This window comes from Sturnira hondurensis, unplaced genomic scaffold (genome assembly GCF_014824575.4).
Source record: "Sturnira hondurensis isolate 20B ecotype Veracruz unplaced genomic scaffold, ASM1482457v3 Scaffold0004474, whole genome shotgun sequence".
NCBI lineage: Eukaryota > Metazoa > Chordata > Mammalia > Chiroptera > Phyllostomidae > Sturnira > Sturnira hondurensis.
In genome coordinates, this window is record NW_028077105.1 from 3,285,061 (window position 1) to 3,298,622 (window position 13,562).

At 41.6% G+C, this 13,562-nt stretch overlaps 1 protein-coding gene across 2 annotated transcripts in view; it reads left to right on the forward strand.

Moving 5' to 3' along the window:
- MAP3K5 (mitogen-activated protein kinase kinase kinase 5) overlaps positions 1-13,562 on the forward strand; it is a 180,090-nt gene that overhangs the window by 132,104 nt on the left and 34,424 nt on the right. For both annotated transcript variants that reach the window (XM_037045671.1, XM_037045670.1), the window contains exons 15-18: positions 2,057-2,190; positions 8,054-8,181; positions 9,150-9,286; positions 10,214-10,319. In XM_037045671.1, the coding sequence (XP_036901566.1) occupies positions 2,057-2,190; positions 8,054-8,181; positions 9,150-9,286; positions 10,214-10,319 (505 nt within the window). The remainder of the gene's footprint in view (positions 1-2,056; positions 2,191-8,053; positions 8,182-9,149; positions 9,287-10,213; positions 10,320-13,562) is intronic.

Genomic DNA, 13,562 nt, shown 5'->3' on the forward strand with positions numbered 1-13,562 from the left:
AGCCCGACCCCGTTTCTATACCACAGGCTACAGAGACATCAGTTCTTGTGATAACCTGTTGTTTTTTCTTTTTCCCCTTTGGTTCCTAGCAGCCTTCTTAACTTTTTTTTGTAATCCCGGCTAGGCATTTAAAAGAATGTCTATTTTATTTAATCTAGGTTTTTATAGCAGGAAGTTTTTCTGGTACTTAGTCTACTGTATTATCAAAACCAAAAGCCCCCTTCTGCCTTCGGACAGTGATATATTATTCATTCTATATTTCTTTGAGTTGACAGTTGGACTTAATTGTTTAAAAGTTTTCTTTGTTTTCTAATGCAATTCTTTAAGGCCGTGAAGATTTTTATCTACATACTCTGTATCTTCGGGCATTTGATTTGTAATGCTCTCCCTGTCATTCTTTCTATTATGTAATCCCCGCAGTCATTTCATTGATTAATTTGTTGATTATCTTAAAATGGCAGTAGTCAGTTTTCAAATATATTTATTGGCTATGTTATTTTTAATATCCTGTGGTCAAAGGTCATGTTTTTTAATGATATCAGTTCTTTGGAACTTGGGGGTTTTTTTTGGAACTTGTTGAAATTTTATTTGTGGTTGAATATATGAACAATTATTATGTTTTTCATATATGTGTGAAAGGAATTTATGTCTGGGTGCAGGGATCTCTCTGTGTATGTTGGATTTGTTAATTTTGCTATTAGGGTCTCTATATTAAATTTGTCATCTGGAGATATCAGTTTCTTAAAGAGTTCTATTAAAATCTATTGTCTATTTTTTTTTAAGATTTTATTTCTTTATTTTTAGAGAAAGGGAAAGGGAGGGAGAAAGAGGAGGAAACATCAGTGTGTGGTTGCCTCTTATACTCCCCTCAGTGGGGACCTGGCCCGCAACCCAGACATATGCCTTGACTGGGACTCAAACCAGTGACCCTTTGGTTCACAGGCCGGCACTCAATCCACTGAGCCACACCAGCCAGGGAAAACCTATTATAGTTTAGATTAGACTTTTCCTGTGTAATTTTATCAATTCTGCTTGGTATATTTTAAGGCTGTGATGTGAGTATAAAAAGCCATGATCATTGTCTTCTTGGGAGTTATTTGTCAGTGTTAATGCTAGATTTGCTGACTTGTAAATGGTAGAAATCAGTCATTTTTAAATGGCCAGGTCAGACTCTGCTGTGAGTTGAGCCTGGCTGTGGGCTACAGTCCTGCGCTCCAGCAAAGTGGGGCCAAGCCAAGGGTCTCGTTCTTGTGATCTCTTCTGGTGTGTTGGTCTTCCACTGGGTTTCTACGGAGACGTGGCTTGATCGTTTGATGGCCCTACATCCCGTAATTCCAGTCTGAGACAAAGGTTATGCCTTTCTGGGTGATACCTCCGGGTCTGGGGAGGTCTCTACCAGATGCCCTCTAAATCCCTTTTACTTGATCCAGTTTTCCATATTTGACTGACATGCTTGACAGTCAGGGGTACAGAGCTGTAGATATTTCCTTCTTACATAAAAGATAACATTCTCTCTCTATTATTTTAAAAATGTGTTTTAGTCTTGGGGAATTGGGGTGATGTAAAAATAACCCTTTATCATTGTCAATAAGTAAGACCTTAAATTTTTCTTCTTAACCAATGGCTTCCAGTGCTTCTATTCTCCTTGTAGAGTGTGAAATACTTTAATAACACCAGAAGCTAGAAAAGAAAGATTAATTAGATATGATAGATATTGATGCTATTCCTACTTATATCTAGAATCAATGAAAAATTGGATTTAGTGGGTAAAAGAATCCAAGTGGGCTTTAAGAAAAAACACCTTTATGGATTGAAATACATAATCCCTACTGTATTTGTAACAGTCTTGAAAATGTGAGCGTACTGTCTGAGCAATGTTGAGTGTCTTTTTTTTCTTTTTTGGTCCTTGAAGCTACTCTTAAAGATTTCATGTTACCATTTCCCTTATTAAAGCTATCTGCTAAAATAAGGAAAAATGCTCTTGGAAGAAGTTGATGTTCAAAATGTAGAATGTAACTAATGTGTCGATCTTCTCTCCCCATTTTTCCTTTTGTAGTATGACTATGAATATGATGAAAACGGCGACAGAGTCGTTTTGGGAAAAGGCACTTACGGGATAGTCTATGCAGGTCGAGACCTGAGCAACCAAGTCAGAATTGCGATTAAGGAAATCCCAGAGCGAGATAGCAGGTATAGTAATTGTGATTAATAAAAAGGCATTTCCCAAGGTATTCTGGGTTGTTTTTAGTCTTTTTGAAAATATATTAGTGACATTATAAATAATGAAACTGTCTGGAACCTCCATTGTTTTCATTGGTTCTCTGTGAAGTGTAGCTGCTGTGTCGCTTGTTGATTCAGTCACAGAACTTGGGGAGGAAAGGTCCGCAGCTCTGAGGCAACACAGGTAGGACTCTTAAAGAGTAGAGAAGAGAGTGGCCCTGTGTGTGTTGGGCCCAGGTCATGTCAGATAGCACTTGATTTATTATATGGTTAGATGGGGAAGCAGCACCGTCGGAAACAGTTGGAACCAGAGTTACCAGTTAGTTACCAGTTAAGCATGTCAGGAGGTTGGAAGTCGTCACTCCATCCGGACAGCAAAGAGAAAGCTAAACACACTGAGAAATCAACAGCTCTCCTCAGATCCATCAGGGATGTAAGGTCACAGGATAAGACACTGCCCCCCAAGTTTGAGAGACAGTCATAGGGGAGTCCCATCCTTTTTTGCATTTCGCTTCCAGAAGCCCCACCAGCTCCTCACTGCGAATATAGGAGGAAAATCCCCTCGTACTTTTGAGAAGGGGAGGAGAGAAAGGAACCATTTTGAAATTTGCCGGAGCATTCTGTTCTTCTTCACAAGGCCAGCCCTGAGGAGAAACCATTTTTACCAGGGCCTAAGCTCTTGGGGTGTTATCAGAGCGCAACCAACTTGGGAGAGGGAAGTTTCCAGCTGCAGCCCTTCCTCTCCAGCCTGCCCGACCCAAGGGCGTGGGGGGTAGACTGAGAAGTGCGGGTGCCGTTCACAGCCTGGTGGCACAGGCTCACTAAAAGGCGGAGACCTGATCATAGGCCTATAGAATGCTTCCCCTCCTGGAGTTCTCTACCCATTACACCATGTCTGGCTTTCAGCAAACATTACAAAGCATACTGAAAGGCAGAAAGGCACCCGTTTGAAGAGACAGAGCCAGGATCAGAACCAGTCTCAGATATGGCTGGGATGGTGGGAATGTGGGAATAATCCCATCAGGAATTTAAAACAGTTGTGATGAATATGCTAAGGGCTCTACTGGATAAAGTAGGCAGCGAGTAAGAACAGATGGGATGTTAGCAGAGAGGTGGAAACCCTAAGAAAGACCCAAACAGGCATGCTGTCGATCAAAAACCTGTGACAGAAGAGTGCTTTTGATGGGCTGGATGCCTGGTTCAGTCTCTGTGCTTCAGGCTATGTCAGTAGAATCTTGCAAAACTGAAAGAAAGAACAGAGTATCCAAGAACTGTAGACAACTACAAGAGGTGTAACATGTACCTACTGGGAATAGCAGAAGGAAAAGAGAGGGAAAAAAGAACAGGAGAAACATTTGAAGACATGAACCACATACAGCGGGGGCTTTTGGGAAAGAAGAAAGCTGTTCAGGAGGGAGACAGCTCTGGTAACAGGGTTTTCTGTGCTCCCAGTTCTCATGTTCTGTCCTCTCATTTTCTTCTCCAACCAGTAATTCTCTGTCCTCCCGATCTCATGATTTCTGCTGCCTCGTGGCTGAAAGAGGATGGGATTGAGTCCATTGTTACATTGCCGCTCTGGTCCTTATTTGGCCGAACTTTAATGCTAGACTACGTCATGGACTGGTTTAGGTTCCCTTCCAGTCCACTACTCTTCTGTGTTTGTGGTGTAGGGTCACCTGTCCAGTTTTCATCAGAAAAGACACTCTTCCTAAGCTTCCTGGGTAATTTGTCTACCCAGCCTCTCCGCCTGTTAAGTCTAAAAGGCACCTCACAGTTAACAAGGTCAAAACTGAACCATGGGCTTTACCTCCATGTGTACTTGACCTGACGTATTGCCTGTCTCAGTTAAGGTTGCCCCATCTATCCAGCTGTGCAGGTGAAAACCTAGGCTTTGTTTGGCTTCCTCTCTCACGCGCACCTGCTCCATCAGCAAGTTGTGCTGTTGTCTTAGTCTCTGCAGGATATCGTGAATTTTTTCACTTCCATCCCCACTCTAGTCTAAGCCTTCAGTTCCCTCACCCAGACTCCCTGCTGCAAAGACCCCGGGACTGTCTCTGCTTTCACTCTTTCCTCCACCCCAGCTCTGTCCCCCCTCAGAGAAGCCACAGAGATCTTTCCGAAGTTGAAGTCACATCTTGTCACTACTGCTTAAAACCCTTCCATGGATTTTTGTTGTAACCAGCCTAAAACCCAGAACCCTCAGCATCAATATCTGCCTCCCTCTGTGGCCTCCCCCTCTCCACTGCGGCCACACTGACCCCTCTCTCTCCATCAGGCACACCAAGGTTCACTCCCCAGAACTCAGCGGGATTGCCTCATCGGCATCATTTAGTTCTCAGTTCAAATTTCAGGCCATCAGAGAGGCCTCCTTTGACTACCCTGAGCTGAAAAAGACACTCTTCTCTCATGCAGCCAGTGCCCCAGGTCCCAGGTGTCTTTCTGTCTGTCCATCCTACTCAGACATTCACAGGGGCCCACTCTGTCTCCAGCCTCCGGATCTAGATTCCAGGCAGGAAGAAGAAAAAGGAAGACAAACTTTTCCAGAAAAGTCCAGCATCCTTTACCTCTGTTTTATTAGCCAAAAGTAACCACCCCTAACTATAAGGGAGGCTTAGGAACTCAGTAGCTTTTTAGATGACCATGTATTTCTCCAGACAAAATCACAGAAAGAAGAACTGATGCTTGGCTGGCGCACAGCTGTTGGTTGTCTGCCGTATGCGTGGTTTCATGTTTTCTACGCTGTCGCGGCAGTTTCCTCTTGGTTAATTCATGAGATGTTCATGAATTCCTACAAAATGGCGATAGAAATTCATTAAATACCTAGAGTAATATACATATATGTTTGTCATTAAGATTTTTGTTAATCTTACAGGTTTTTAAGTAATATATACATACAGTAGATTACTGAAACAAGATAAAATTAGAAGGGGTTGTCACTCTCAAATTGCTGCATCAGACTCACTGATCTTTGGCAACATCCCCTCCCCTTCCAGCTCCAATGAATGTAAGTAGGTACTTGGAAGAAAGCCACTTCTAAAATCATCTTTGTAACTTAAGTTTATTCAACAGTGACTGTGCACACACAGAGCACACCCACAGCAACAAAGGCCATGTTCCGTTACAGTGCATTTGGCACAATGTGGGTTGTGGGAAAACATGTGCGGGACAGGCCTTTCTCTTGAACAGCTGGCACAGGGCATCTTCCTGTTCCCCACAAAAGATGATCAGGATGCAGTCTGTCGTGTTACTGTGAGACTCAACGCACACGGGTACTTCCCTCTGTGTGATCTGGAGCGGTTCTGGTGTTGCATTTCAAACGAACGCAGTTACCAAGGTAGTAGGATGAGTGTGAATGATGCATGATCCCGCATACACTAAACATTGCCATCTGTAAAGAAGGATCATAGCAACCAAAAGCATCTTCTGTGTTTCCTTGACACTCTACAAGCACTTTTTAGAGAATCAAAGTGGAGTAAGATGAAGGTGGGGAGAGTAGTGTCATAATCCCAACTAGTTGTTAATTTCAGGTTGATTTCTGCCCCTAACATCCTACACACCCCTGAGCTATTATTTATTTAGATCACTTATTCTCTACCCAGCTGTATTTTAGAGCTAACTGGGGAGCTTTTAAAAATACTGATACTCAGGCCCCAGCCCAAAAATTCTGGAGGTACCTGGGATATTTTTTAAAAGCCCTCCAGGAGATGGAAAGGTTCGTCATTGTGGGAACCCCTGGCTTAGGTGGTGGTTGTATGAATTTGACTCAGACTAGGTGCTCTGGAGAAAACAGAGATGAATAACTTTTCAAGTGGAATATTTATAAGCATCTCTGATTATACCATTCCTTCTTTCCATTGTTACAGCTAGCTGAGAAGAAACAGTTTTCTTAGAATTCTCATGGACAAGCATAGCTCGTTGACCTGAACAGATTATAATTTCATGGTCTTTCAGTGCTTGGCACTTTCACTTACATTTAGTGAGAATTGCTGGGTGTTACTAGTTATTTCCATACTGGAGAAGAGTTCTTATTCTTAGCTAGGGTGAGTCCTGGTTTTATTATTATAATTTTTGAGCTATCCTTTGGTTATATAATATAGGAGTTGGGGGAAGGCCTATATTTACTTCTCCAGGATTTCACATTTAATTTAGACAGTCATGATCAATTTTCAGTAAAGGGTCAGAAGGCGGGAACCCTTCAGTCAATCACAAACTGGTTCAGTCACTGGTTAAGGTTATTTAGTCATCTTGATTTCCTAAATCTGTACAGTAAGGTCCAATATTTGCCACTAATTTATCTTATGTATATTAAGAGCAATCTTATCAAATAATGTTAATTAAAGCATTTAAACCCCATGGAAAAAATAGTAAACATTTAGAAAATCTCAACTGTTTTCACAGCTGAGAGTCATCACCTGAGTATCTGATTGGCGGCGTTCTGTAGTGGTATTTCTTACGGTATCTCTCTCAGGCAGGTACCCAAATGATGGTGCTCCTCACTGATAGGCTGTCAAAAGGTTCCGTTTAATCGCTGCCTTCATAGTTCCTAGAGCTATTCTGCAGGAAGATAAAATGAGTAAAAGTCAATTTTTTGTTGTTGGCAGTTTTCTGAGTAATATTTCACAGTTTAAAAAAGTTTCTTTAAATTAAACAAATTGGGATTTTTGTAATCCAATATTGTTTTAGTTTATAGCTTATCTTGAAAAGATTCATGAAAATAATACTATTCAGTACTAACCAATTCTAGTATCTGTTTTGGACGCTCACAAAAGTCCATTCTGCTCATATGGATCTGCCTACATGCACCAAGGTCTGAGCACTTCTTGCACGCAGGGCTGAAGCAAGTTATGAGGCGTCAGATTTGCACTTAAAATGCGCCTTGGCAGCTAGTGCCTTTCATACCGGTGCCCTTCCTTGTACAGCAGAAAAAAATCCTGTAATAGTTTTGATACTCTGCTTATCATTGCTGACATCCTACCATTGTTAGTTATATAATAATGAAATGAGAGCTACAGTGGGTTCAGGATTAAGAGTCTGCAAATTTTATATACTTAAAATAGTCATCAAAAGTGTTCTTCTGTCTGTGCCAGTCCCATGAAACACTTTCATTGTATAATCTGATAAAACCACATGTGCCAGGTACATGATTTTGAAGTCTGGTTTAAAGCTGGTCTTTCAGTGTAGAGACCTAGTTCGGACTGATTTTTTAAAAGGCCTGATACAATAGAATTGGCGGACTCAGTAATGTAAGGGTTTCTAGGCAAAGGGCTCAAGGAAAATTGGGATATAAATGGTTTTATGTTTTTCACTGAAGAGTTTGTGAGCCTTTCAGTAAGTTCTGGAATGAACATTCAAGTTACTCAAATTTTTATCTTTCTGGGTAAAAGTCTCCTGGAATAATAAAGTTACATTATGAGGCCAATGGAATTATGGCCAAAGAGGCCATAATAAGATTACGTTATGAGGCCAAAGGTATGTAAATGTAGGCAGTGAGCTATGTGGATGATTTCAATTTTCCTGGGTTCGAATCTTAACTCTGTCACTCACAAGCTTTGAGATCTTAGGCAGGTTAGTTGCCCTCTCTGTGAATCCATTTCCTCGCCTGTAAAATGGTCATGTTAATAGTTACCTTCTCATGGGGTGGTTGTGAGAAATGAGTTAATGGCTATGAAAGGCTTAGAATAGCGCCTGACACAGTTCCCCTCAGACCCTACCATGGCTCCAAACACACACACACACACACACACACACACGATGTTTTCATTTTATATTGTGCGAATTTATGCACTAAAGTCTGGCTACATAATTAACTCATCAACACCTGCATGTCTGTCAGATACTCCCAGCCTCTGCATGAAGAAATAGCGTTGCATAAGCACCTGAAGCACAAGAATATTGTCCAGTATCTGGGTTCAATCAGTGAGAATGGTTTCATTAAGATCTTCATGGAGCAGGTTCCAGGAGGTAAGAGATGTTTTTCTTTGTTTAAAATCTATAAATCTCTAGGGCCTTGAAGAGGAGTAAAATTGAATGGGATTTACAAGTTTACAGGTCTTATTTTGCATAAGTTAAAAGAAAACTGAGCCACATGACATTACCTTGCAGTTTATTAGAAGGTAATAAATAAATATCTGAACCATTTTATGTCAGTTATTGTGACTTTGATTAAGATCAGCAAATATGTGGCTTTTACTGCTTACTGTTGATGAACATGTTCAGAGCAAGGATCTGAATATATACTCAGGACAGGGCCCCTTTCATATATTTTTTTAGGTTTTTAAAAGAATGAGTTTTATTTTTTATTGGATTTTTTCTATTAACCATTTATCTCCCATACACCTTCCTCCCCCGCCCCATTACAACTCTGATCCCCGTGAGTCCTTTCTCCTTTTTGCTCAATCCCTCCACCCCCTAACCTCCCTCCCCCACCAGCTGTCGTCTGCTCTCCATCTATGAGTCTGTCTCTGTTTTCCTTGTTAGTTCAGTTTGTTCACTAGATTCCACATATAATGAGGTCATGTGGTATTTGTCTTTCTCTGACTGGCTTATTTCACTCAGCATGTTCTTCAGGTCCATCCACATTGTCTCAAAGGGTAAAGATTTCTTCATTTTTATGGCTCAGTAATGTTTCATTGTGTAAATGTCCAGTAGCTGTTTTATCCACTCATCTCCTGACAGACACTTGGGCTGCTTCCATATCTTGGTGATTGTAAAGAACGCTGCAATGAACGTAGGGGTGCTTATGCTCTTCCAAGTTAGTGTTTTGGGTTTCAGAGGTATGCCTATTCATAGTTGAGCCCAAGTATTTGGTACAGTTCCTGGGCCACTATAAATAATCGATAAATGTTAGATTAAATTAGTGTTACATTATTAATATACTTTAAGGAACTCATTTGGATTAGATTTTATTTGCTGTTTTTCCTACTCTACAGGGAGTCTTTCCGCTCTCCTTCGTTCCAAATGGGGCCCACTGAAAGACAATGAGCAAACTATTGCATTTTATACAAAGCAAATACTCGAAGGATTAAAATACCTCCACGACAATCAGATCGTTCACCGGGACATAAAGGTAGGATGGACTAGAATGTATTTTTGTGAGTTCCATGGTGGGTACTTGTCGTATTTGCAAAAGCCATGTTGTGTTAGGAGTATTAACTTTGAATGGCAATTAAATAAATCTTGGAAATAGAAATAGAAGATTTTGCTCTGCCCTGAATCAGTTACTGATTTTCATCCCTTACCCACTTAAAGAATAAAGGTCTTAACTATGTTCAACCAACAAAAACTGAATTTTCACCGCACGCCTGGCGCTCTCCTCTGTGCATGTTGGTGCGCAGAGCAGAGCAGAAAAGCGTCTGTCCCAGCTCCTGGGAACGGAGAGCCCGGTTCATCTTTCTGTGCTTGCTCATAGGAGCTGCTCAGTGAATGTTTATTGACTCAGCGAATACATTATTAGAAGGAAAAAAGAAATCTCACAACTGTGATTTTTTTCATGGATTGAACTAAAGTAAGTTAGCGGGATCTCATTACAAAGAGAATATTCAGGGCTAGTCCATTTCTGACACAGGCTGGACTATGGAAGAGTAAGTTAATATCACTACACTAAAATCAACCCAAATGCCTGTTTATTTGTGATATCCTTCATTATTCCCCAACAAGAAGTAGAACAACAAGTGTCTGGGAAATTATGAATATCAATAATTGAATCTATCCTTCATGTGCCATGTACAAATAACTCCTGCTATCTGTGAAATATAGCAAGTTCTAACTAGGAACCATGTTTGACCTTGTGACCCAAGTGGCAGACCGTGAACAACTGATAAAATATAAACAAAAGTGGTGTCAAGAATTCACTATTGAAATTAACTCTTAATGAAGAGTACAGAATGTGTCCTTGTTTGCTCTAAGGACGCCTGTTCTTATTGGACTTGCAAGCCAACAATAAACAGTATTGAAAGAAAGACAACACTTTTGATTCAAGTTCTCTGTTCTCTAGGGTGACAATGTGTTGATTAATACCTATAGTGGTGTTCTCAAGATCTCAGACTTCGGGACATCAAAGAGGCTTGCTGGCATAAACCCAAGCACTGAAACTTTTACTGGTATGTCTTTGCAATGACGATACAGCTCTCATGTATTAGAGAAATAATTGCTGCATTTGAGCATAGTGTGAGAGACAGTGTTAGTCGTTTTCGCAAACATTGATGTTGATGCCTTTTAATGATTACTGAAAGTGTTACTCGGAATTTGATCTGGCCATTTTCTCATCTTGCACTTGTATGATTTATTCAGTCTCCTTGCTTTATGCTACTGAGGATTTTTTTTAAAACTATGCATTTGTTATTTGCTTTTCATGTTGGTACTTCTCTCCTGGTTGGCCTACAAATCACTGTAATCCTGACAAGATGGGTTTTTGAAACATTTTTAGTCTGATCTCTCTGTGATTCTTACTCATACCTTAATCACTTCCCATGTGGGCTGTGAATTCCCTCCTTCCTCCTCTGTTTACTCCCCGTGGTGTTTCTCCTGCTCACAACGTAAATAACTGCGGGATTTCTGTCCGGAAAGAGGAAGTGACTCACCAACTCAGAAGCTGGGCAGTGCGGCCACTTAGCTGGCTCTGCAGCAGAATCTGGGAGGGTGGAGACAGGGTGATTTCCAAAAAGGTAACAGTAGCCGAGAGGAAACTGAGGCTCAGAGAGATTAATGCCTGCCCAGCAGTTATGGGGCGGGGGGCACCTGGAACTTCATCCTGCTGTTGGTGCCAAGTGCTCATCGCTCCATTCTGTGATCTCTCATGAAGTACTAAGTTCTTACAATTATTATGAGAGGGGGAGGTTTAGGAAAAGAAAATAATCTTGGTTGAATAGAAAGCACAGTGGCCAGATGTCCCCATTTCTGAGTTCTGTGAGGTAGGAAATAATGCCTCCACTTTGCAGATGAGGAAATTGAGAGAGAACAGGACATCACACACAGCTGGAAGTCACACCAGTTTATAAATGATAGATCTCAGGGTTGTTTTGGGTTTGCTTTTTTAAATCTAGCGTTGCTCTCTGCTTTGACCTTCTTGCTTCAGTCAGCCTTTTTCTCCACCTTGCTGAGGTATCTTTCTGGAAGCCTGGAAAGGGGAAAAGAAGAGAGAAATTCCCAAAGTTTTCCCCTCGGAACATTCCATCTGCAGCACCTCTGGCCTAGTTCCTAGTCTCAGGGCAGTGGAAATTTCGGGGTAACAAATTAGACACATTTAGAATGTATTTTTTTAACAAAATCAGTCCCAACTTATTAGTGACTTTAAATGTCTTTACAATTTGGCAAGAGACATTTCAGATGTATCCAAGACTCAGTAACTTCTTTTTTAATTTTTTAAGATTTTATTTATTTTTTAAAGAGCGGGGGGAATGGAGGGAGAAAGAGAGAAAGAATTAATGATATGTGAGAGAAGCATCGGTCAGGTCAGTTGCTTCCTGCACGAACGCACAACAGGGACCTGGCTCACAACCCAGGCATGTACCCTGACCGGGAATTGAACCCGTGACCTTTTGCTTTGCAGAACAACACCCAACCCACTGAGCCGCACCAGTCAGGGCTTAGTAACTTCTGAGAGGAAAATCCCTCCCTACTTTCAGCACTTATTTGGACAAGATGTTAATTTAGTATCTTCTGCTAATTCTTGAAAACAATTTTTTTATTCTTGAAGGAGTTGTAGTAAAGCATTCATCCCAGAGCCCTCTCAACCTTGCCTGTACTTCTCTCAGTGGCCTCACATGAGAGGGACACAGTGACTAGTGTGTGGAGTCTGTCTCCAGCGCTGATCTTGAGGGCCTCGGGTGTGCAGACTTTGATGTGCTCCTGCTGGCCCCACAGCCCTGACTCGAAGCTAGCCGAGTCCCGGGGGCTGAGTCAGCCTCTGATGAAATGCAGTGAAAGATATTGATGAGTTTCACCTCCCAGTGATGTGATGAGAGGGAAGGCAGCTGCAACCACCAAGTATGGAGTGCTTGCTGTATACCCAACTGTGTTAAATGCTTTATATATGTTATTTTATTGAAATCCAGACCTAATCCTTAGGTATCATTATCCCAGCTTGTGGTGAGAAAATAAAGGTTCAAAAAGGTTAAATAATTTGCCCAAGGTCACAAAGCCAGTAATAGAGCCACAATTCAAACTAGATTTAACATGCCAAGTGGAATTAATGAACTTCTCCCGGAGCTACTCCATCCCCACTTTTCCTCACTGATTGGCCACTCCGAACTTAGAATCCTCCAGGGTGCCTCCGTTCTCACACTCCCACCCAGTCCGTCAGGGAAACCTGCTGGCTCCACCTTCCAAGTGTGTCCACAGCGGGCGCAGCGCCTCCACGGCCGCCACCCTCATTTCTCACCTGCATCACCTGGATGGCCTGTTCCTGCTCCCTCCGCGTCCTCTCTGGCCCACTGCTGTCTGTTCGCAGTCAGAGCCAGAGTGATCCTTTCAAAACATAACTGAAGCCCTGTCACCAGAGACCTCCAGTGGCTTTCTACCTATTTCAGAGCAAGCAAATGCCCAAGTCCTTACAGTGGTAGATCAGGCTCTGACCTGATTCAGAGTCCATTACCTTTTGGACCTCATTTCTTACTCTTCCCCCTTTGCTCAGTCTGTCCAGAAACATAGGTCTTCCCACATTTCTTCATCATGACGCAGGGCCTTTGCACTTGCTCTTCTTTTAGCTAGTGACACTCTTCTCCCAGCTCTCTGCAGGTCTGTGTCCCTCTCCTCCTTAAGTCTTAACACAGATGTCATCGTGGTGAGGCCCTCCCTGTTTCCATGGAAGCCCTCTCTGGGCACTCCTGCTAACCTTTTCTTGCTCTTCTGTTTTGTCATAACACATAATTTCCTAACATAATACATAATTTACTTAGTTATTATGCTGTAGTTTATTATGTCTCCCACTGCAAAGGTGTCAGCTGCACAAGTGGAGGGATCTATGTTTCCTATACAGCTGTATTCTGAATGCCTAGAATAGTGCCTGGCCCATAGTAGGCCTTCACTGTAGAACATCCAAGCAAATGAATTAATGAATGGACACAGTGTGATGTCAGAATTTAAGCTTTTAGCTACTAAGCTATAGTAGCTCCCCAGATTGGCTTGCAGCTCTTTATATAAAATATTAGTGTCATGCATTTGTGAAATATAGAGAGCAGGTATGAACACATGACCAAACCTGTTCTTATTGGCATTTGCTCAGTGGGGGATAATTAAACACAATTGACAGTGTATTTTGAAATATTAGCTAATGAATAAAGGACATTGCATAATTTATTGTCAAATTGGACAATTCAATTTTTTTCACTATATTGTCCAATTTT